Genomic DNA, 23,012 nt, shown 5'->3' with positions numbered 1-23,012 from the left:
AACGCAAGCAGCCGTCCTCAGGTGAAGAACAGGTCTGCCGGAAAGACAACGTCTGAATGGGCACCACCAGGCTTGGCAGCGTATATATACGCTGCTTGCGTTGTGGCCGAAACGTCGTGAGAATTGTATTTTATTATGTTTATTTTTATTATTTCCCTTCTACGTGACTTTACCGAAAGAACCAAGAAAATATAAATTCCAGTTAATATTGATCTTTGTTGCATGAAGGTTTGAGGACGTGTGCCCATGTGTATTGTAATGATAATAATAGTTGTTGTGTGGGTCGACTTTCAAATGGATGAAGCTCTGTCTATACTGTCGGTCATGGGGACTGTTTGGATCGGTGGCGCAGTGGTTAATGCGCTACGCTAAAACCCCGGCGAAACGATTTCGATTCCCGCTCACGGCCAACAACAGTGACGATTATCTGGGCCTCCTCAATGTAGACTTAGCCTCAAATCAGTACCTGGTGTTATGTGTAAACATCGCCACTGGGGAGACAAAGACGGCCGGGCGTGTTGCTGGCTACTTACCCCCTCGTGTACCGTGCCGGCCTTCAGAGGCGCTCACGAACAGCACTTTCCCCAACAGTTTGTTGAAGGCTATACGGTGAATCTTTGTCTTTGACCATATATTACCACACTGGCCAGTGTGGCCTTGTGAAGGGGCACGGCAAATGTTGCATTATAATTCGCCACTCATGTTAGCCATGGCTGGACATTTAACTCGGGCCACCAGACTCATATTGCAGAGCACTAACCACTGCAGAAACACTCCCTCATGTAATACAGCATATGTGGTGAAAATATAAACGTCCATAATTCAAACAAACTAATTTCAAGGGCGATAAAAGGTGGCCAAACGAATTGATGGTTACTGGAAAATGTCACGCAAACATCTTTGTGTTTTCCAACTTGATGTATTACTCGTGTAAAGATAGCTATGCGGTATTGCCTTAAAAGGAGCAATACAATGGATTACGTTTTGAGCAATAGTCATTCTTCATGGCACGTGAAAAAGAAGGGGCATTACCCGAAAAATCGCCTATTATATATGTTCCCTTTTAGAGCGGGATTATTGACGAATGTATTGAGTTTTTTGTTACTTACGCTTGTGCACCACTGTCCATGCAGCCTCACCAGAACATTTGTAATAAGCGTTGCAGTCTGTAGATTTAATATCCTTTTCCAAAGACTTTCGCTGCCACTTGTAAAAACATTGGGATTCTTTACTCCATTCCAGAGTGGTGGAATGAGAATGAAATTCTGAGAACTCTGTAAGTTTTCTGTGACTTGATGATAAAACAGGAAGCACAGATTGCAATAAATCTGCTAGCATCCAGCATGTAGACTACTTGCCTGCCAACAGCAATCTTTTTTTGGCGACATGAGACGTCTACGTGTAGCTGGACTATTTTCACAATCTGACTACAATAAAAACAATTGACAATTCATAACGAGACCACAACATTGCTAATGGTTGTACTTTTGAAGGGCTGCTTTCAGTTTTTACGTCTACCATATGTCCCTGGACACAATGCCAGGCAATAAATTAAACGTGTACTCAAGAAAACTGCATGCAGAATTAAGGGTCAAAGGAAATGTCAGAGAAACCCTGTGGACAGATAAGCAAAAGGTGCTTATGGAGGATTAAATCGAGGCTCATGAATACATCACCAGGACTACTAAAACTGTGCAGTTTTCTGGAGCAGTAGAGCAGCGGTTAGGACACTGCTCATGAACCAAAGCGACGTGAGTTTGACTCCTGGTCACGGGTAACAGCCCGCATTCGCCAACAACCAGCGCTAAACATCATAGGGAGATATACATCCAGAAGTGGATTAGCAAACGGTTGTATGTTCAATCTTAATTTAGGAGCTTTCGTGACTGCAGGAATTATTCTTTGGTTCTTTTCGGTTAAGTCACGTCTAAAAATAAAATAATAAATTAAAATAAAATAACATATTGCGACGTTTCGATTGCAACACAAGCAATCATCATCAGGCATAAAAGAAATAGCAACAAAAATGTAACTAGAAAAAACTATAGACAGACATACAAGCAGACAAACATCACAACGGCACACAAAGAGAGGAGCAAGCTGACAACGCGGCACGGGCACGCAAGCCTGAAAATTAAGAGGCAGGCACACGAAAATTAAATAACCTAGTAAAATATCGAAATGTAATGTAATACAACACAGAGAGTCGGTTAACACACAATTAACGCATAGCCTGGTTGATTACGTGTTTCAAAATTTGCTAAGCTAGAATTTTAAGTGTGAGCAACGAAAATCTAACTAGTAAACTATAGACAGACATACAAGCAGACAGACATCACAACGGCACACAGAGAGAGGTTGTATGTTATTGTTATCATTTACTGTGGCTTTGTATTCTTGGAATTTCTTCTTATTTCTTCTTATTAAAATATTGTGACTCAATCCTGTTGTTTTAGTATGTCACGGATAATGAGACGATACATGAATAGGAACCAGATGGCAAGCATTGAAGGTGATTACCCACAGTGCACAGAAATACTTAAACAAAGAATGGAATAAAATAAAAAAAGAACAAAGGAGTCAAGAAGGGAATGTGGAAATTCACTATTAATATTATAATATTATGAACAAGTCAAAAGGCTGATAGGCAAAAGCATACTTTAATTATTTCTGTCGAGAAACGAACAAAGGTCGGTCTATTTCAAAGATAAATATAGACAGGTTACAGTGATGCACAGTTGCCCTCTCTATATAAGTTGGTGATGCATGCCACAAACTTCTGTGAAATGTGGCTGTTTAATGGCTAACCCATTAAAATAAAAATTTTTCTGTTCCTTTTCCAAGCTCCATCGCAACAGATATCTCACTGGTGAATACAAACTCTTCGACGAGGTAGGAGCACCATATATCAAGTTTTACAGCATGTATGCAAAATAACAATAGCATCTATGGATATTGTTTCTAAACCGTTAATATTTAGATCTACTTCTTTTGCGTGACATTTGAAAGAAGCAACAGGCTAATTTTTTTTTATTTTTTTATTGTGTAAGACATGACATAGCAAACGGGTTAGCTGAGTGGAGTCCACTTATTGCATATGCGTGTTGTATTGGACAGTCTTTAGTGATGCCTAATGGTTTGCACCTCACCACATTTGCAGTTTGGTGAGTCCTTGATCTTCGATTTATGTACAAAATATGCACTTCTCAGAATTGTTTTCAGATGATATTTAGCTTGTTAAGTTATTACCCAGTGGTTTTCATTGGTGAACACAGGCGTATTTCATTGTCGTAAACAAAAATATGTATTCACGTACATATCTTTATTTTATATTTTTTCATTTGAAATTTCCATTGTTGCTGTTTCTTTTTAAGATCTCCATTCATGTGCACGTTGCTACATTTCAAAATGTGGTGTCAGAATTAGACAAAGTGCCAATTGTGTATAATGCGATAATTGATGAAAAGTAGAATGTGTGCATTGTAGTATGTACTATAATTTACAATTTCAAATTTGATCTGAATGTACATTTTATGTTCTATGACATTTGGAGAGCCATCTTCGTACTGAATTAGGCTTTACGATTAATTTGTTTTGTGATGAAGAAATGTAAATATATGTCATAAATAACAAACTTTGGTATAATAAATAATTATTTCAATGCGTATATTAATGTATCATTAATTGACTAGTAATATGGACGTTTGTAAATTTGTATTCACATACAGGAATGTGAATACAAAGTTACAGCGACTTTCAAGCTAAAGTGTAGAAATGCCACCCCCTAGCGGCCTCTGAACGTTAATGCATTACAGCAATCGCTTTGTGTTACAGGACCTGACGCATACCAAGTTTTCAATGCTGCCCATGTCTTACTAAGAACAGTAGTCTAAATAAAAACATTTACACTTGATGAAATGTACATTCAAGTACAGTATGTGAAGGTTTTTTTTTCTGTGTCACCTCAATGAATGGGCAATGATACAATGTATGTTAGAGCATTATATAAATGTACTTTTCCAACCCAGACAATACGCACAGGTTAACAGACTCGGACGAACATCTGACGCATTTGAGTGTATCCTCAAGAACCAACTCACAAAATAAGCCTAAGCAATGGTTGCTAAGGGATGGCAATGGTTGCGTGGGGATGGCAGAGCCTATGTCTTTCAAAACAATAATAAAGTGCTGCACCATGCTCTCTAACTTTACATTATATTATTTGTAGGATTCAAGAAAAACACTTTTTTTAAACCCAGATGTAAAAATGGCTTCATATAAAGAATTTATAAAAATTTTTATTGTAAATCAAAATAGTTTGCAGTCAGTTTTCCAACAGTTTGGGTTCTGAAGCTCCAGACTTCTTTGGTAAAATAAAATACCATAAAATGTGAATGGGTAATACTGTTTGGCAATGTTGATGTGAACTTTGCTATATTATAAATTTTGTTTCATGTTATCCATAACATACTGTATATAAATTTAAAAGTTTAAACGTTCATTAATGATAATTGTCACTAGCTTCCTTTAATGGGGTCATCTGAGCAATTAAATGTCGTCAGAATCCAGACAATGTAGTCTGTGCCCATTCTCATACTTATTGTTTCCGAATATTAAAATTGAAGTCTCTAATGATAAACTACTATACAATCGTAAATATATTATGATACAAATATGTAAATTAGCGACGTTTTAGGCAATGACCCTTCTTCAAACTACATTTATGTTGCTTATGAAGAGCACATAAATAGCACGTAAAAAGTACTTTTATGTGCTATTAAGAAAGGATAAATATATTACGTATTTTTATAACCACAAAATATTTCTTGTTTGAAGGTAGTGTTATTGACGAAAATGTTGAGTTTTTGTCATTTGTGTTTGTGCACCACTGCCAACGCAGTATCACGAGATAATTTGTTTGTTGTACCATACTGTTAGCATAAATAATCAACACGTGTTGTACTCACACTCATGGAACATTTTTTTTTATGAGTACTTTATTTCTAATATGCAATCAAACATTTTCCTCAAAACACAGTACGTATTGTGATATAAAACGCATTATATTTCACGTTAATATGAACATTTATACATTCATAAACATCGTTATGCATGTCTGACATAAATTGCTAATCATTTTATGAAACATTCATATAAGTGCGTTTTTGTCAAGTTTATGTTTTACCGAATACTGCAGTAATAATATTTTGCTGTTGTCAATCCACTGTTTGATGAAGGCCTTCCCCATGCCATGTCAGTTATGGGGGTTATTTAGCTATTGTAGGTTGGAGAAGGGGGGAGGGGGGCAGGAACGGTCCAGACTTTACCAATGACTTTAGCCATGTTCTGGTGGTGCTTGCTAACCACTTCACAACCACTTCCTCCTGTATTTTACCATCTTTGCATGAGGTCTGTTACAGTATTCCGTTACTATGGGACTTTTCGCCCAAGCATGTCGGAGGCCAATACAAAATACAGCGATGCTTCCTTATTCTTTGATAGCATATGCCGCCAATGAGACTTTGATTTAAAAATACCATACGCATTCACCCCTAAAGTTTGACCCCCATTGGCAACCCACAAGTATGTTTGGATGGTGACGACACTAGCAACAATATACAACAAAACAAAACACTGCTGGTTACTACTGGTTTGGTGTCAGGTGCCATAAAATCTGTGGCTGATAAAAGGGGGTTGAGAACTCTCCGCAGGTGACGAGTACTGGAGGCTGCTTGGAGCTGTCAAGATTTTTTTAATACCACGATTTCAAGACCACGTTGATTTTTGTCATTCCAAGGGACATGGGTTGCAACAGCAGCAAGTCGGCGACGGTGGTTGATTCTGCAGACAGGTCACATCCTCCTGCACATGGAAAGGCCACCGAAGGGAGTACGTTTATTTTATTTTATGTTTAAACCAGCTATAATGTGCCCATTGCAATCGATTACAGAACGCATGTAAAATACATTATATATTTAGACAGTATATATACGGGCCGTATACAGAGAAACATATATGTAACAGCCACTGTATGTATATTGAAAGTACGTTACTGTATTAGGTTGTGCGTATTGTACACAAACTGTGGTATGATGTTTGAAAACTTTTATCAAATTAATTATGTGAATGAAATACTCTATCATAATTTTTACAAGCGTACTTACATTTGTTGTGAATAAGTTGTGGTAAATCTTCATTCTTTTATTGAAAAAACTAATTTATTACATCAACTTAAATCTTCTTTTTACATCTTAGTTCATCAGATTAATAATCTAACATACACTTCTTGATATTTTATATCTATGGATATTATAATACTGCACCACATCAGGCTTAATTTTATTTTGTAACTCAAACATGATGACAATTATAGATTGAAATATAACATTTATAACAGGAATGTTTTTACATTCAAAACATTTATCTTAAGTAATCTCTGTGGCATCGCAGGACCGTGACGGTGTCAGAAGGCCTTCGTCCAGATAGACATTGGCTAATTGACGAATCTTTACTTCGATGAACACTGACATCACACGAATATGAATATAGATTATGATGGTAATCAGTAGCAAAGATAGACAGTAAAGCATTCCCATAATGCTTCACAGGCAATAGCATTAAAGAGGTTATACATAGGCAGTCACTTAGCTGGTCAATATATAGGAGTGCAAAAATACATTTCCGAGACAAAAATGCATTTCCAGAGGCGCCCCCACCCGCCCAGTAATTCACACAGGGTGGAGATGTATTCTTAACCCTCCCTCGAGCAGCTGTAAGTGATAATTGCAATGTATGTCTAAGGGATCTAATTCTAAACGTGTTTAAATCAAGTGAGAGTTGTGTGGTGCTAATTTTCAGTTTCCTTCATCAACCAGAGTTGTAAATTCTACATTTATATGGCAGAGGTATGTATATCCATAACATACCACCTTTCAAAATCGCTGCCAAATTAGCGACTGTGTTTCTAAATCGTGTGACTTCCATTGCGACAATATCTTGTTAGATCAAGCAACAATATAGCTCATATGCAGATTTGGGAGCGATTCCAGGTCTGTACTATGGATCCTGTATCAGTTTACTATGTTTTATGCTTGGTAATTAATCTCGTGACATTTGTTTAAGACTTTATACAGCCTATGCAGTGACGTCTAGTAACTTTTTTAGGTTCGTTTAGCAACTTTCCGCTTCAAGGAGTGGAAGCACTTTACACCCCAACCTCATTGGCATATCTAATTTATCTTGGCCAGGGGTCAGCAACCAAAATAATGAGAAGAGCCATTTTTGTTCGAATTCAGAAAACCACTCAATATTTCAAGAGCCACAATACAGTCCCTAAAGAGCCACATGTGGCGCTGGAAGCTCAGGTTATTGACCTCTGCTCTAGGCGCAGCAGACTTGGAGAAGGGCTTCTGGTTTCCTCTGGAACTAGCACCCAGGGCCCAAATAAGCCTATCGCTGGTCATGATTGTTATTTATTATTCATAGTTTGCCGTGTTTGCGATACATTTTGTCCATGCAGAGAATCCTGACGACAAAGACCACACAGATGGAGCTGTGAAGGCGCAGGATGACCACGATCAGAAGCCGGACAACCCAAGCGACAAACAAAAAGAAGAAGCGGAGAAGGAGAAGAAAGACATTCCACCACAGGAGGCCCAGGACAGCAAGGAAGAAACGCCCAGAAGCAAGGGTGATTAGAAGAGACAGACGGCTACATGACACACAGCCAATGCCTGGACAATACATCTCTCTCCACGCTTTATCAGAAAAAATTATCTGTCTACTACCTACTTTTTGACACATTTAAGCAGTCATATCGCCAACAATATAATTTAACTGAATACAAAATCCTGGATATTTATTTTTGATGTTTACTGTTCGGTAATGGTATATGTTAACAGGTAACAGATATCAGGCAAAATTCACATATTGGAAGGGTGTATCTGTAGACCATTCGGACCTGAACTATGATTGATCTGATTTAATTATGTTAACATTAATTTGGCTTGTGCATGATATACCCTCTTGTGTAAACAGTATCAAATGTAAAATTATAGTTGGTAGCTGATTTGTTGGGTGTCTAAGATTTGTTTTTTTTACCAAATACGCCTCTATATTGATAACATGCTAGTCAGATCAATTCTATTTACTTAAAGCTTGTGATGGGCAATGATATTAGTATTTCAATACAAAATGTATCATAATAGGCATTTAAATCCAGTAATTATATATATTATTTTAACAACACTGATTTTGTTTAATAAAAATATGAATTATAGTGGCTGAACTGAAATGTAGAGAAAATGGTTTTAATATTTTTAATGTCGCATAACACAATTTAATACTTTGTGTACTCAAAACATACAATAAAAATATGGGCACTATTTAGTGTGGGGGAATACAAAGATATTTTTTGTTGACTATTTTGTTTACTATATATTAGAATGTATGATGCACATGTTTAGGCGTCGTAAAAATGTTTTCACTTTATCGTAGAAATAAAATATTTCACGTTTATTTCTTAATGTATTTATTTAATAAATGTTGTACCATGGGGATTCATTATCATCTGTAATTATAAAGGTTAACAACAGGCAGCAGAGTACATCGTAATTATGGTTTCACATACATTCAAATTCTTTCGTGGCATAGATAATGACTAAAATACGAATTTAAAGCGTGCTCTGTCAATCCAGCCACTGAATGGATGCGTTTCCCATGCTGTGTCGGTCATGGGGATTGTTTGACCATACTTTACTGTGTTGATGAGAACGGGATGGTGAAGAGTGGGGCAAGGACCTGTTTAGAAATATATCGCCTTCCGCTAACATTCGCCATGACCAGGAATTAAACTCAAGTTCTTTTGGCTCATCGCGAAGTACGCTAACCAGTGCACCACCACTCCACTCAAAAGATATGTGGCAATACAATAATGCCAAAGAACACAATGTAAAATCTAATACAGTACAGTCAATACTATATATTGCAGTATTATACTGGTAGGAACGAAGTGGACCAGACCACCAATAGATTATATCGTCCGTCCGTCCGTGTATCAACATCGACCCCTACTGCAAACACTTGGCAGGACCCTACAAAAACCTTTTGACTCAGTGGGGCTTTCCTGGCTTAACAAGTGTAATAATACATTATGTTTATATTCTTTGGTTATTCGTTCCTACCAGCCCACCCCGCAGGGTCCTGTTTTCTACGCCCAAATATAGAAAATCTGCAAAAAACATATACTGCAATACAAAGTATAGCAATACCCGATGTAAGTCTACCCCTTTTTACGTCGTTTTGCCAATACGTCGTCACTTTATTAAAACCGTTACCATGATCCGCAACATAAACCGGAGTATTGCTGTGCATGTAATATGTTTGGATATTTTTAAGCACACAATTATATGGGCAAACCCCTGTGGTGCGGTGGTAATGTTTGACTACGTGAGTGGCACGAAGCATGTTGCTGAAAGTCAATTGCAGTGAGTCAGAAGCATTGCAAAGTTTAGCGTTTAGTGTTACTTGAGCAACAATTATTTAATTACATTTACGCTCATGGTAACCATGGATGTGTATACAATACCGTGCCGCTTGCACAACACAACCCACACATTTGAATTACCCGCAACCAAATATAGCCCGAGCAGCTTGTTAAAACAAAAATAAATACAACTGCTGCATGATGAAATTAATATCTGCGTGAAAGAATATTACATTTTCTCTCGAGATATATATTTTTTGCAGACATTGGTATTACATTCAGTGATAAATGAAGTTTATTTGCATGAGTAGATGTGATATATTTTGGGTGTATTTACATCATTGCTGTGCAGTAACTGTAATTGGTGCTTTTAAACACGTAGGCTTTCGCGACCAATATTATTAATAATATAGGTTTTTGGGTCAGATCGCGTTATTTATGAAGCTGATTGTAATTATCAGCGAAACGTCGTACTCAAATTTCAAAATGCTGTTGATTCTCTCTTCAGCACACCGGTGGGCTAAAGAAGTGAATTATTTTGTCCTTTGAAAAAACGTGGCACATTTTTTACTGTTTGACCGTGTCGGGTGGTGGAGGGTTACGACACATTTATAAATAACGCGATCTGACCCAAAAACCTATATTATGTATAATTGGTGCTGTTGATATATTGCTAAACACGCTTTTAAACGTCGTAGAAGTCACCACATGCTAATGATACATATGATGACTAACCACATCAATCGTTACACGGCATAAGGCCCTAATTTGACAGCGCAACATTTTCCGGAATGTATGACTAGTGGGGAAAATAACTCGGATTTGTTTTGTAAGATTGCAAATAAAAATTACAAAACACTATAAAAGTAACGCAATTTTTTCATACATGTAATAAGCTACAAAGGCTTTGCTCTGCAAACAATGTCAGCTAAAATGTATGCATCGGTATGGTTTTTGGGAGGTTTCGAGACGTTACTCAGATGTTTCATGTTTGTAGTGAATGATGAAAAACGAACAATTTTACGTAATATGCAACAACAAAAACCCCACAGCGCTCAAATGATCGTGGGATTCCAATATCTCGAACCTGGCACCAGAATGAGCAAACTTCAGCAATATCTGGAGGTGACAACTTAACATGATGAGTCCTGGCCCCTGCACCTTGACATACAAACTCTCTCTTATCCTATTCGGCACCAGACATCCTCACTCCCCACATACTGAAACAAAATCCCCTCCGACCAGGCCCCCAAGGGGCCGTCCATAAATGACGTCACGCACCTAGGGGGGGGGGTGAGAAATGTCACGTCACATAAAAATGCGCAACTTGAAATAAATATGGACAACACGTTCTACTTAATTTAATAGACTTTTTAATAAATGTTTTCTCCTACAACATCAGAGTGCAGCGCCACATTAAATACGCACTACAATGACAATAGTGTAAAGCGATTTGAAGCATGTTTATATATTTTTTGGGGGGGGGGGCAGAGCTTTGTGACGTCACATTTGAGGGGGAAGGGTCTGACTTTTTGTGACGCCGTGTGACGACGGGGGGGGGCGGTCAAAAACCGTCCAAAATCGCGTGACGTCATTTATGGACGGCCCCCAAATTGTACCTACAGATCTGGATGTGCAAAGTCCCAAAACTTTTCGCACTCGAACCTCCAAATCTCCGATCCGGAGGGCAAAATCCTCGGACCTGACACCAGAGCTTCGCATCACCATTGGGAGGGTAAACACCCTCTGATGTGGCACCTCCTCATGCACGCTCCGGTCGCTGGCACGCTGCAGCCACGTTGAAGATCTCCTTGTCTCCCTGTCCCCTGTCTCCCTGTCCCCTTGTCCCACTGCCCCCCAGTGCTCTGTGGGCCCTGTCCTGCCTCCCCCCCCCATGTCTCTGCAAGAGGCGGACGCGTGCCTACGGGAGAGGCGGCTCGGCCGTGCTGAGGAGCTCTACTCGGGGCTGCTGGCCCGGCGCGATCGCCTCTGGTGAGAGGGGGACACTCTATGGGGTGGGGAGACACTGGGGGGACACTGGGGAGACACTGGGAGACACGGTGAGCCACCGGGAGACATGGTGAGACACCGGGAGACACGATGAGCCACAGGGAGACACCTGAAGACACGGTGAGCCACAGGGAGACACCTGAAGACACCGGGAGACACGGCGAGACACCGGGAGACACCAGGACACAGGGTGAGACACCGGGAGACACCAGGACACAGGGTGAGACACCGGGAGACACGGTGAGACACCGGGAGACACGGTGAGACACGGTGAGACACTGTGAGACACGGGTGAGCCACCGGGAGACACCGGAAGACAGGGTGAGCCACCGAGAGACACCGGGAGACAGGGTGAGACACCGGGAGACACGGTGAGACACCGGGAGACACGATGAGACACCGTGAGACACCGGGAGACACGGTGAGACACCGGGAGACACGGTGAGCCACAGGGAGACACCGTGAGACACCGGGAGACACGGTGAGCCACAGGGAGACACCGGGAGACACGGTGAGACACCGGGAGACACTGGGAGACACGGTGAGACACCGGGAGACACGGTGAGCCACAGGGAGACACCGGGAGACACGGTGAGACACCGGGAGACACGGTGGACACCGTGAGACACCGGGAGACACGGTGAGCCACAGGGAGACACGGTGAGCCACAGGGAGACACCGGGAGACACGGTGAGACACCGGGAGACACGGTGAGACACGGTGAGCCACAGGGAGACACCGGGATATATGGTGAGACACCGGGAGACACCTGAAGACACCGGGAGACACGGTGAGATACCGGGAGACACGGTGAGACACCAGGAGACAGGGTGAGCCACAGGGAGACACCGGGAGACAGGGTGAGCCAACGAGAGACACGGTGAGACACCGGGAGACACGGTGAGACACCGTGAGACACCGTGAGACACCGGGAGACACGGTGAGACACCGGGAGACAGGGTGAGACACCGGGAGACACGGTGAGACACCGGGAGACACGGTGAGACACCGTGAGACACCGGGAGACACAGTGAGACACCGTGAGACACCGGGAGACAGGGTGAGACACCGTGAGACACCGGGAGACAGGGTGAGCCACCGGGAGACACCGGGAGACAGGGTGAGCCACCGAGACTCGTATGAGGTGAGACCAGGAGACATGCCGGAAGACGCCGAGAGTCGCAGAGATAATGCTGTGGGCGTCCCCGAGACCTCGTGCTCGTCACAGGAGGTTCCCATTCAGTCAGACTCCACAAACCCCGAGCTCAATCGTTTCCGTGTCTGTTGTGTGGAAATGTCGCCGAGAAGCGCCTCACTTGCACGTCATGTGCGATTGCTCTGTATTCACGATGCCACGTGTGGCCATTAGATGGCAGTGCAGCAAGGGATTTAAATATATCAGCTGTGTACATCGCTTTCAAACTTCGCCATCCCATCCTGAATGCACGGTGGGTTTTAATCCGGTTTACTCAAACGCAAAGCCAAAAGTTGTTGAATCGGAATTGGGAAAACGTCCAAACCCAGGACCCTCCTCGAAACGTGTTGAGACTTGGTGAAGCTTTCCTGGGTTAAAGAGGCACTTGTGTTATGGAACCATTCATATTTATTCATCACATCCAGGTGACCGTACAGTAATTTGAAGTGTGTGTTATATTGATCAGAAATTCGTGGTAAGTTTGGCGAAAGTCACGTGTAAGTTGGCTACGAGTAGCTGATGGAAAAGAAAAAAAACAGCAATCGTGGCAACATTGAAACTGGTAGCATCAGTTTTAACCATGCATTGCTGCATAATTCAATCTTGCTGTAAGATGAAATAAGGTAATTAACGACATTTTACTGGTTGTGTTTCTGACATAGCAAAGAAGATTGTGCTGTCGCCTTGAACAACCGAGGGCAGATCAAGTACCTGCGCGTGGACTTTTATGAAGCAATGGACGACTACACACAGGCCATTGAGTGCAACAAGGACTTCCCCATTCCTTACTACAACAGGGGCCTTATTCTCTACAGGCTAGGTATTGCCCATGTCAGCAGAAAATAACCTGAGTCCAGTGGAACGTGGTAGCTTACTCATTATATTTGTCATTAAATTTGACACCATGCCTCGGAGTGATCGTAAAACATTTTTCAGAAGTGTCCGATGCCACCACTGTTTGTGCATGAGTTGGGGGACTTTAAATTGACCATTGAGACGCCGATTTGTCAACTATCAATTTTATAGAAAGCCAGAATTACATCTTATTGTATACTGTACTGTCAAAAAGGTGAGAGTGCTGGCAGTAGACAGCACACAGCATTATGAAACCAGTGACCTGGATTTGATTCCCAGGCATCACAAGTGACTCTGCAGCCATTCCTCAGACTTCCCCCCACAACCAACCCATATTGACCAGTGTTAAGAATGGTCAAACAGTCCACATGATTTGATATGCTGGGGGCAGGCCTTGATCCAGCAACGGATTGAAGGGCTGTAGTTTTTCTTAAAAAGGGAAGTGTTGTATCATTGTGGAACCAAATGTTTGACATTGAGGTTAACGTGTTGATATTTTTAAATGGTTTATTTTAGGGTTTTTTGATGACGCAATCAAGGATTTTCACAAGGCTGTTGAACTCAATCCAGCATTTGAAGATGCTCGAGCAAGTCTCAAACAAGCTGCCCGGGACAAAGAAGCAAAGCAAGCCAGAGGTTACTGATACTACGAATTTGAAAATGGAGAGTAAATGTAATATTTTTTTACATTTTTAATTAAACTGTCACTGTTTATTGTTGATTACAGTAGTAATTGTATATGGCCAAATCAAGATGTTATGAACGTGTATTTCATAACCATTTTCATAAGCATTGTAAATTGTAATATATTAATGGCACATTAAGGGGCATATTCATGTACACGTTTATCCATAATTCTTTGTATTTAACCAAAAGATATAATTTAATACATTCACAAGGAGCTTTCATGTAATTAAGCATAGTACTTTCACAGCATGTTATATTTGCAAAATAAATTATTTATTCAACACAATGTAGTCAGAACACGTTTTGATTGCAACACACGATGTTAGAAACATTCTGCATGTGAGACGCTATGAAAATATACTGTCCCATCATAATTTACAAACAAGGGACTGCTACATGTTTTACTTTTGTCTATTATAAATTTAATGACATAATGCCATTAACAAAATTGCACACGAAAGAGAAATAGGCATTTCCCTGAAAAATTGCACCGCAAAGCTGTCACGTTATACAATAAGAATGCCTCCTCGGGTCTGTACTGTGGGGAAGCTATACCGGTTAGGCAAGATCTTAGAAATGCATAACTGGAACGCGATGCAAATAAACAAGACTGAACATGAAGATACATGCAAGGCTGTTAGAAATCCAAGTATACTTAAACGAGAAAAGATTGAAATAGCCTTTGAACCACACTGCTATTGCACATTGAACGTTATCCGTCAGTTCAAACTAAGCACATGCACATCACATACGTTGTTAGTGGGCAGTAATAACAATCCGCACGAACAAATGAAATCAATATGAAAGAATTTACCAGTCTTTCAATTGTATCGTGTTTGAATATTCTGGAATGCTTTCTGGCAGTCCCTTGTCTGGACTCAAATCTGAGCTGGCTATGAGATACTGGTCCAATGTCATCTCCGCACATCGTGCAATGAAGCGTATGAAAGGTCGCACGTCCCCATCATTCCCAGCTTGCAGCGCAGTGTAGTATTCAGCGCGTTGTTCTTTGCGGATGGTGACTGGCGGATACCCGGCCTGCATGAGAATGAGGTTCATGAGGAGACGTGACGTTCGCCCGTTGCCATCTACAAACGGGTGCACGTACACCAGCCTGTAGTGCGCCAGCGCGGCGAACTCTATCGGGTGCAGGGTTAGCGCTTCTTCGGAGTTAAGCCACTGCGTGAATTTCCCCATGTGCCTCTCCACTTCGCGTGGCTCTGGAGGCAGATGGCTCCCAACGAAGACGCGTGATCGACGAAAGTAGCCAGCCTCTATGGGATCCACGTGGCCCAGCACTCGCCGGTGGATCTCCAGGATATCGGTGGTAGTGATTGAGCCGATGCGGTTGATGAGCGAGGCATTCATGTACTTCATGGCAGCGTCGATGCCCAAAACTTCGTTCTGCTCGGCGAGGCTTTTTCCATAGACTGCGTAACGTGTCTCAACAATGTGCTTGATTTCTGAGAGTGTTAGTGTGTTGCCCTCGAGTGCTACCGTGTGATGGATGTGATGGTAATAGCTCTCCTCCATCACTCGCCGTAAGGCTCCGTCCCACTTGGGGATGAGCAAAAGCTTCTTGACCTGCACATACAACAGCCGTCAAAGTAAACTAATTATTTCAAAGCATCTATACAATTACATTTTAAGCATTACTAGCTGTACTATTTTGATGACGATATAAGCGAGTGCCAGGAAAGCACAGTAATTTAAATCACCAACACTTGATAGAAATATCAGTTAAAACATAAATTTTGGTTGAAAATGCATGAAAACTCAAGTAAAAAAAGTGCTCAAAATGGAATGTTATTTCCCAGTGATTATTCCACAAGTAAACATATAATTTTGGATAAGATCCATATATTTAGTATCCACTTGCACCAAACAGCAGCAACTGCTCTTCACCTTGCTGTCGATGATGGCGAAGCGACGCTGGTCGATCTCTTCCACGAGGGGCGAGGTTCGCCCGCGGTTGCTAAGCGCTTGCAAATGACAGGGCATGAGTGCGAGTGCACGGTTAAACATGTGGTCCGCCTGCACCACGTTTTCATCCTCCTCCAGGAAGAGGCCGTACTCATTGAGAGCATCTGGAAAGTCAGGATCGAGACGCAAGCAGTGCTGGAAGAGGCGCCGTGCCTTGTCGCGCTTGCCTTGTCGCTTCATCTCCAAAGCCTGGTGCAGTGATGCTTGAGCTTCCAGCCTAATGTCTGTCCATGCAAACAACACGTTACCAGTAAGGTTAGCTATCGAGTGTACAGGAAAATGGCCTCTCTGGCCCATGGGCCCATGGGCCTCTCTGGCCTAAACACCAGGCTACAAAGATAAAGGAAAACGGATCAGGGGTCCTATTTATTGCACCAGGGCCCATAACCAAACCATCACACCACTGCATGTTATGTAGAGTATGCTATGGCTTTACACAATTGTTTAGTAAACTACAATAATAGGAAACACATCAGGATACCCTGAGTGGTTAGATACTGAACACAGTTCAAACATTTGAAATGTGCAAGTTATGCTTTGTGGCCATATTAAAACAAGCAGGTTTTCCATTTCAATTCACGTAATTAAGAGATCAGATAAATGTTGTAAATTGATAAAAAAAATCTCAACTATTTCGAAGTAATAATGAATGATATACTTTTCAAATCTAATTATTTTTTTAAGATTCTGACTGCCACTATGGCCAAATTAACTTACACAACTGTAATAATGAACTTCCAAAAACGAATTACCAGGCTACATTAAGATTGAACACAACAACGTAGTCTGATTAATGTATGACTACGTGAGAAGCATGAGGCAAAACTGACGCTCATGTTTAAAGTATTGCTACAGTATACTGTATCTAGAATACTTAGCATTAATCTGACCAGCGAAGATAACTTTTGACTTATAACTTTCGTGACTGCAGGAATTCATATTCTTTGGTTCTTTCGGTAAAGTCACTTTATTTTATTCTTATTTTTCTATCTATGTAACTTTACCGAAAGAACCAAAGAATACAGAGATAACGTGTTAGTAATTGTAAATAAGGTCTGTAACACAACCAAACCAATTAGTGTGCAGTTCTTCGAATATTTATGGGAATGTAGCGATAATTATTGAGGCTGGTTAGAATTTGAAAGGGTTATTTAATCATTGCCAATTATTTAGCAGGAAAGCCTGAGTATGCCGACTATTTAGGAGGGGCCTACATTTGGATATTTGATCAATTCCACACCTTCAGCCTGACATCTACAAAACCTGCTTATCTTTGCAAGCAAAATAATTGACCGTAAAAAAACTCCAATATGAAGAAGTCATGGTATCGATACAATATTGGTCACTCGCTATCTAAAAGGTCGCTGTTAAAAGGTTCCCTTATGTTGTCCACTGCTGAGCAGTGACAATACCCGGGCCATCAGCACCGTGACGTGGGTGAGGTATAAGTCAATAAATGAGCTGGCACAACCGGAGGGCATTTGTGCGTCACCGCTGCTGTCAGTGTGGATTCGTCTACCAATCACAGGGTGACAAGTGAGACGAAACAACGCAACGGAAACTCTTGGCAATGACGTGGAGTGGAATGTAAAACACGACGACAAATATTCCACTCATTTACATTCGGGCACATTTGTCTAACCTGCTGTTGCCACAAATAAAACAAAGTCACGAATACAGAAACATCCTTTTTACGCGTCTACTATTAACAAGGACCATTTTCCAAAACATTGACTTTCCTACGGTATGTTAAATGTTATACAATAGCCTCACATTCCGACGGAATTACACTAAGAACGAGGAAGCGTATGATGTGTTTGAGAAAACGTCTCAAGTCGAGGCAGCGTGGCGACTGCTCAGAGAAGCGGGGCTTGGGGCCATGACAGGTCACAGCTACACATTGGTGGTCGAGACGAGCGACGGGTTGGCAGCCAAAGGAGGGAACGCGCCCGGGAGGACGTCCACCGTGGAGACGGAGCAGTGACAGCGGCTGGTGGCCACGAGCTTCAATGATTATTAACATCACGGAACCGGGAGAGATGGCAACCGCTTGAAAACGCCGTTAAAGAGCGGTGGTTACAGAGTACAATATTGACCAATTACTGGACTATATTAGGACAAACTAGAGTGGCCTTAAGCGAGGTGCTCGTGTTTCAATATTCCAAAAAGGTTACAGCGGCGCTAATTCATCTCTGTGGTGACAATTCCACATTTCCATGGCGGGAGTCAGACTAGAGACATCCATGGGGAAACCAATGTTGGGCCACCTACCGCTGCTTCTCGCCCCCCTCCCAAACCCCCCCCCCCCCAACATAAACTGTACCAGGAGAGGTCTTTGGTTTTTCTGTCGCAGGCCAGCTCCAACCTCCTGCTCCAGCTTCCACCGCTCCATCTCCTCCGACACCGAGACCCAGAGGCAGCCTCATCACCAGCCCCAACAGCGCCGTGGTGGTGGTCGCATACTCGGGCCGGCCACCGCACGCGTCCACGTGCGTGGCCCGGCCACTGCCACCTCCTCCTCCACCTCCACCCAGGATACACCGGAGCGGACGAAGCTTTGGCCCCAGGGGCAGCAGCAGTAGAAATAGGAGCAGGAGCAGCCCAAGGCCCGCGGCGGGAAGCCACCCGGGCCGCGCCGGCCAGGACCTCAACACCCACAGCGACATGGGGACGACGGCAACGACGGGAGGCCGGGGCACATGGCGCGGACCTCTGCTGCCGTGGTGTCTCCGCCTCCTCCTCCTCCTCTCACCACTAAGCCCTCGTGTGTCGCCGCGTTCCACTCGGCCGCGTCTCTTCTCGATGGCTCCGTTGTTCATGGGGCGGTGGAGGGGCGGGGCGGTGGAGGGCGTGAGAGGCAATCGATTCGATTCCAACCGCGAGCGGTAGGAAATGAATCGATTCGGTTGATTTCGTCAACGTGGTCGCGAAAATGAGCTTCAATAAACACGCGGAATTGTGACTTTTGTTCGCTAAATAGCGTTACTTTGGCAAGCGCGACGCGCAAAAGGCTGGACGACAACACTGCGGCCCACGAGTTGCACAGCAGCGAGCATCACGTGTTAGAACGTGTCCGTCCACTCACTTCACAGCTCAGTTTATTTAACACGGAGGATGCTTTCGTGACCAATACTCTGAAATAAGCGCACAACTTTATCTGTGATGAACACAACTTTATCTATCTGTGATGAACACAACTTTATCTCTGTGATGAACGCTGCACTTTCTGTCGTTTTCATGCAGGGGCGCTGCAAACCTACGCGCCCCCTGCATGAACGATGGAGGCGCAGGGACAGACGTTCCATCACGTTGCCATCGATCTGCAGACAGCGGTGTTCTCGCACAGCCAGCAGCTTCGTGTGGCCTTATATCGATCCCGCAATCCCAAACAGGTGAAAGTCCGCATCGAAATGAACCCCCAGCAAGGTCGTCTACTTAACGACGAGAGAAATTTCACACGAAATGTCGTTTTCAATGAAGTCTTCCAGATGTAAAATGATATCAGCTTTTAATGAAGAAATACAATTATCTAATTCAAAACATAATACAACTCAAAGATGTTTCATTTTACAACTTCAAAACGGAGCATCGGGTGCTTGCGTGAATGCGTCATTTGTGTGCAATTTGTTTTTGTGACTTTCCTGGCCGAAGGCCGTCAGTATCCATAATACTGCATTTATGGGGGGTTGGATCGCTTAAATAACAGGACCCTGCGGGGTGGGCTGGTAGGAATAATACTTAGTACCGGTACAGGGATATCGACCGGGTATAGAGGAGTTAAAGAAAAAATTACTGTATTCTAGTGTAACGTTAATTAAAAGTGTTTGTTTTGACAGAAACGCTGTGAGATTTAAAGACTCGTAGTCTTTCATTTCCAAACGATCAATTTGTTGAGTCCTGGGAATAGCTCCAATAAATATCTGGTGAGATAATTGCGATTGTATCCCGGTGCCCATCAATAGCTCTGAGCACCGTGCTGATTGGCCCGTGGGGTGCTCCCCTTCCGGGAGGAGCGATGCGCGCCAGAGGCTCCGAGTCCCCGCTCTCTACCCCGCCCCTTAGCAACGCGCCCTGCTTAAGTGGTGAGGGCGGCGTGTGGTGATCGTGGTGATCGTGGGTGGCCGAGGAGTCGTGTGGACGCCGCTGTGTCGACTGTCCCCCGTCTTCAACTACTTGGGGGCGAAGTGGTCGTTTGCAGACTTCACGGCGACCGACTTCAGCGAGGAGGCGCTTTTATCTCAGCGACGCCATTAAATCGACGACGCCGTGACGACAAAATGCAGCGATTTTCGTGGGAGCCGACGACTTGGTGACGCGCAGTTGACAGCCCCCCCCCAACACCCCCCAACACCACCCTCAACACCACCCCTCCCACCAGCCCTCACCACCCCCCCACCACCCCCCACCACCACCCAACCCCACCGCCACCACCCCACCACCCCCCACCACCACCTTCTGCACTAGGCTTCGCGAAGCCTCCCGCACTAGGCCTCGCGAAGCCTGCCGCACTAGGCCTCGCGAAGCCTGCTGCACTAGGCCTCGTGAAGCCTCCTGCAGTAGGCCTCGCGAAGCCTTCTGCACTAGGCCTCGCGAAGCCTTCTCTGCAGTAGGCCTCATGAAGCCTTCTCTGCAGTAGGCCTCGCGATGCCTTCTCTGCAGTAGGCCTCACGAAGCCTGCCGCACTAGGCCTCGCGAAGCCTGCTGCACTAGGCCTCGCGAAGCTTTCTGCACTAGGCCTCGCGAAGCCTTCTGCACTAGGCCTCGCGAAGCCTTCTCTGCACTAGGCCTCGCGAAGCCTTCTCTGCAGTAGGCCTCGCGAAGCCTTCCCTGCAGTAGGCCTCGCGAAGCCTTCTCTGCAGTAGGCCTCGCAAAGCCTTCTCTGCAATAGACCTAGCGAAGCCTTCTGCACTAGGCCTCGCGAAGCCTTCTCTGCAGTAGGCCTCGCGAAGCCTTCCCTGCAGTAGGCCTCGCGAAGCCTTCTCTGCAGTAGGCCTCGCGATGCCTTTTCTGCAGTAGGCCTCGCAAAGCCTTCTCTGCAATAGACCTAGCGAAGCCTTCTGCACTAGGCCTCGCAAAGCCTTCTCTGCAGTAGGCCTCGTGAAGCCTTCCCTGCAGTAGGCCTCGCGAAGCCTTCTCTGCAGTAGGCCTCGCGATGCCTTTTCTGCAGTAGGCCTCGCAAATAAGGCGATTAAATGTATCTCGTGTCTGTGTTAATATAAATGTATCTTGTCTCTGTGTTAAAAAAACGTGCTGCGTTTCAGTAAAGTAAATTTGAAACGAAGTTTAAAGTTTCGCTGTGAGGCGCCGGAAGCGACGGCCATCTTGTTTAGTTCACAGATCGCAGGGGGAGCGGGCGGCCATCTTGTCGGACAGACGGACGGACGGATGGACGGACGGACGGACACATTAATCTATTGGTGGTCTGGTCCACTTCGTTCCTACCAGTAACAGGACCCTGCGGGGTGGGCTGGTAGGAATAATACTTAGTACCGGTACAGGGATATCGACCGGGCTGGGTGGGGAGGGGCTGGGTGGGGAGGGGCTGGTCACCCCGTGGTGTCCTTATAAAACTCAACGTTTAACCTACTCACGCCGGCTTGTGCCCGCCCTCACAGTCGGGCATATTTGCGGAATACACCACGCCGCCGTTGACCCTGGCCATTGACCGAGCAACCCAACGTTCCTACCAGCTCCCTCCGCAGGAATGTGTTCTATGTGCCACTCAGTCCGTATTTAGCCGCCTATTCTGTTGTTCCACTCGGTCGACTGAACGGGTTTAAGGCAGTGACTGGAGAAAGTGTGTTGCCCGTAGTGTGCAAAAAACTCATCTTGCTGTGATTTGCTTACTAATGTAAAAGCGGGGGTGCTGCATCATTGTTTTCAATTATAATATCACTCAAATATTGGTGGGGGGAGAGGGCGGGGGGGGCAGGGCTGGGTGGCGCGTCATACTTCTCGGTGGTTTTGTTTGTGTGCAGATAATAAATCGCAACAAAATTGAAGCAGAGAAGTGCACCGCCTCCTACACCAGTTGACAGCCCCCCCCCCAACACCCCCCAACACCACCCTCAACACCACCCCTCCCACCAGCCCTCACCACCCCCCCACCACCCCCCACCACCACCCAACCCCACCACCACCACCCCACCACCCCCCACCACCACCTTCTGCACTAGGCCTCGCGAAGCCTCCCGCACTAGGCCTCACGAAGCCTGCCGCACTAGGCCTTGCGAAGCCTTCTCTGCAGTAGGCTTAGCGAAGCCTTCTGCACTAGGCCTCGCGAAGCCTTCTCTGCAGTAGGCCTCACGAAGCCTTCCCTGCAGTAGGCCTCACGAAGCCTGCCGCACTAGGCCTCGCGAAGCCTTCTCTGCAGTAGGCCTCACGAAGCCTTCCCTGCAGTAGGCCTCGCAAAGCCTTCTCTGCAGTAGGCCTCGCGAAGCCTTCTCTGCAGTAGGCCTCGCGATGCCTTCTCTGCAGTAGGCCTCACGAAGCCTGCCGCACTAGGCCTCGCGAAGCCTTCTCTGCAGTAGGCCTCGCGAAGCCTTCTCTGCAGTAGTCCTCACGATGCCTTTTCCGCAGTAGGCCTCGCAAAGCCTGCCGCACTAGGCCTCCCGAAGCCTACCGCACTAGGCCTCGCGCCGTGCTTTTCGTGCACAAATAAGGCGATTAAATGTATCTCATCTCTGTGTTAATAAATGTATCTGTGTTAAAAAAACGTGCTGCGTTTCATTAAAGTAAATTTGAAGCGACGTTTAAAGTTTCGCCGTGAGGCGCCGGAAGCGACGGCCATCTTGTTTA

The 23,012-nt window shown here is 44.4% G+C and overlaps 2 protein-coding genes and 1 long non-coding RNA gene across 4 annotated transcripts; 2 read left to right on the top strand and 1 right to left on the bottom strand.

Annotated features, from left to right (window-relative positions):
- Window positions 1–1,720: 1,720 nt before the first annotated feature.
- On the top strand, window positions 1,721–8,101 carry LOC144932225 (uncharacterized). 2 transcript variants are annotated; one of them, XR_013636867.1, is made up of 4 exons: window positions 1,721–1,751; window positions 2,845–2,892; window positions 5,798–5,889; window positions 7,520–8,101. It is a non-coding gene; the product is annotated as an uncharacterized LOC144932225 (long non-coding RNA). The 2 variants fall into 2 exon arrangements; XR_013636868.1 differs by lacking the exon at window positions 1,721–1,751 and adding an exon at window positions 2,486–2,512.
- Window positions 8,102–11,262: 3,161 nt separating this feature from the next.
- Window positions 11,263–14,188, top strand: TTC32 (tetratricopeptide repeat domain 32). Its single transcript, XM_078856752.1, has 3 exons — window positions 11,263–11,476; window positions 13,352–13,509; window positions 14,061–14,188. Exons 1-3 carry the CDS (start codon window positions 11,379–11,381, stop codon window positions 14,186–14,188), a joined length of 384 nt encoding a protein of 127 aa, XP_078712878.1. The 5' UTR covers window positions 11,263–11,378.
- Window positions 14,189–14,343: 155 nt separating this feature from the next.
- FICD (FIC domain protein adenylyltransferase) lies at window positions 14,344–19,063 on the bottom strand. The gene is made up of 3 exons (XM_078856751.1): window positions 18,538–19,063; window positions 16,137–16,438; window positions 14,344–15,815 (listed from the first exon to the last, which is right to left on the bottom strand). Exons 1-3 carry the CDS (start codon window positions 19,031–19,033, stop codon window positions 15,042–15,044), a joined length of 1,572 nt encoding a protein of 523 aa, XP_078712877.1. The 5' UTR covers window positions 19,034–19,063; the 3' UTR covers window positions 14,344–15,041.
- Between the last annotated feature and the right edge of the window lie 3,949 nt (window positions 19,064–23,012).

The sequence above is a fragment of the Lampetra fluviatilis genome, chromosome 5 (assembly GCF_964198595.1).
Source record: "Lampetra fluviatilis chromosome 5, kcLamFluv1.1, whole genome shotgun sequence".
Classification (NCBI taxonomy): domain Eukaryota; kingdom Metazoa; phylum Chordata; class Hyperoartia; order Petromyzontiformes; family Petromyzontidae; genus Lampetra; species Lampetra fluviatilis.
The sequence above is the reverse complement of the archived record's forward strand: the minus strand, read 5'-3'. Positions and strand labels throughout refer to the sequence as shown.

Excerpts from the sequence above, each read along its gene's own strand:
- FICD (XM_078856751.1), bottom strand. The coding sequence starts at position 19,033 with ATGAACAACGGAGCCATCGAGAAGAGACGCGGCCGAGTGGAACGCGGC. Across the intron at positions 16,439-18,537 it reads AAAACCAAAGACCTCTCCTG|ACATTAGGCTGGAAGCTCAA; the intron begins GTACAGTTTATG and ends TTGCATGGACAG. Across the intron at positions 15,816-16,136 it reads TCGCCATCATCGACAGCAAG|GTCAAGAAGCTTTTGCTCAT; the intron begins GTGAAGAGCAGT and ends TTGTATGTGCAG.
- TTC32 (XM_078856752.1), top strand. The coding sequence starts at position 11,379 with ATGTCTCTGCAAGAGGCGGACGCGTGCCTACGGGAGAGGCGGCTCGGC. Across the intron at positions 11,477-13,351 it reads GCCCGGCGCGATCGCCTCTG|CAAAGAAGATTGTGCTGTCG; the intron begins GTGAGAGGGGGA and ends TTTCTGACATAG. Across the intron at positions 13,510-14,060 it reads CCTTATTCTCTACAGGCTAG|GGTTTTTTGATGACGCAATC; the intron begins GTATTGCCCATG and ends GGTTTATTTTAG.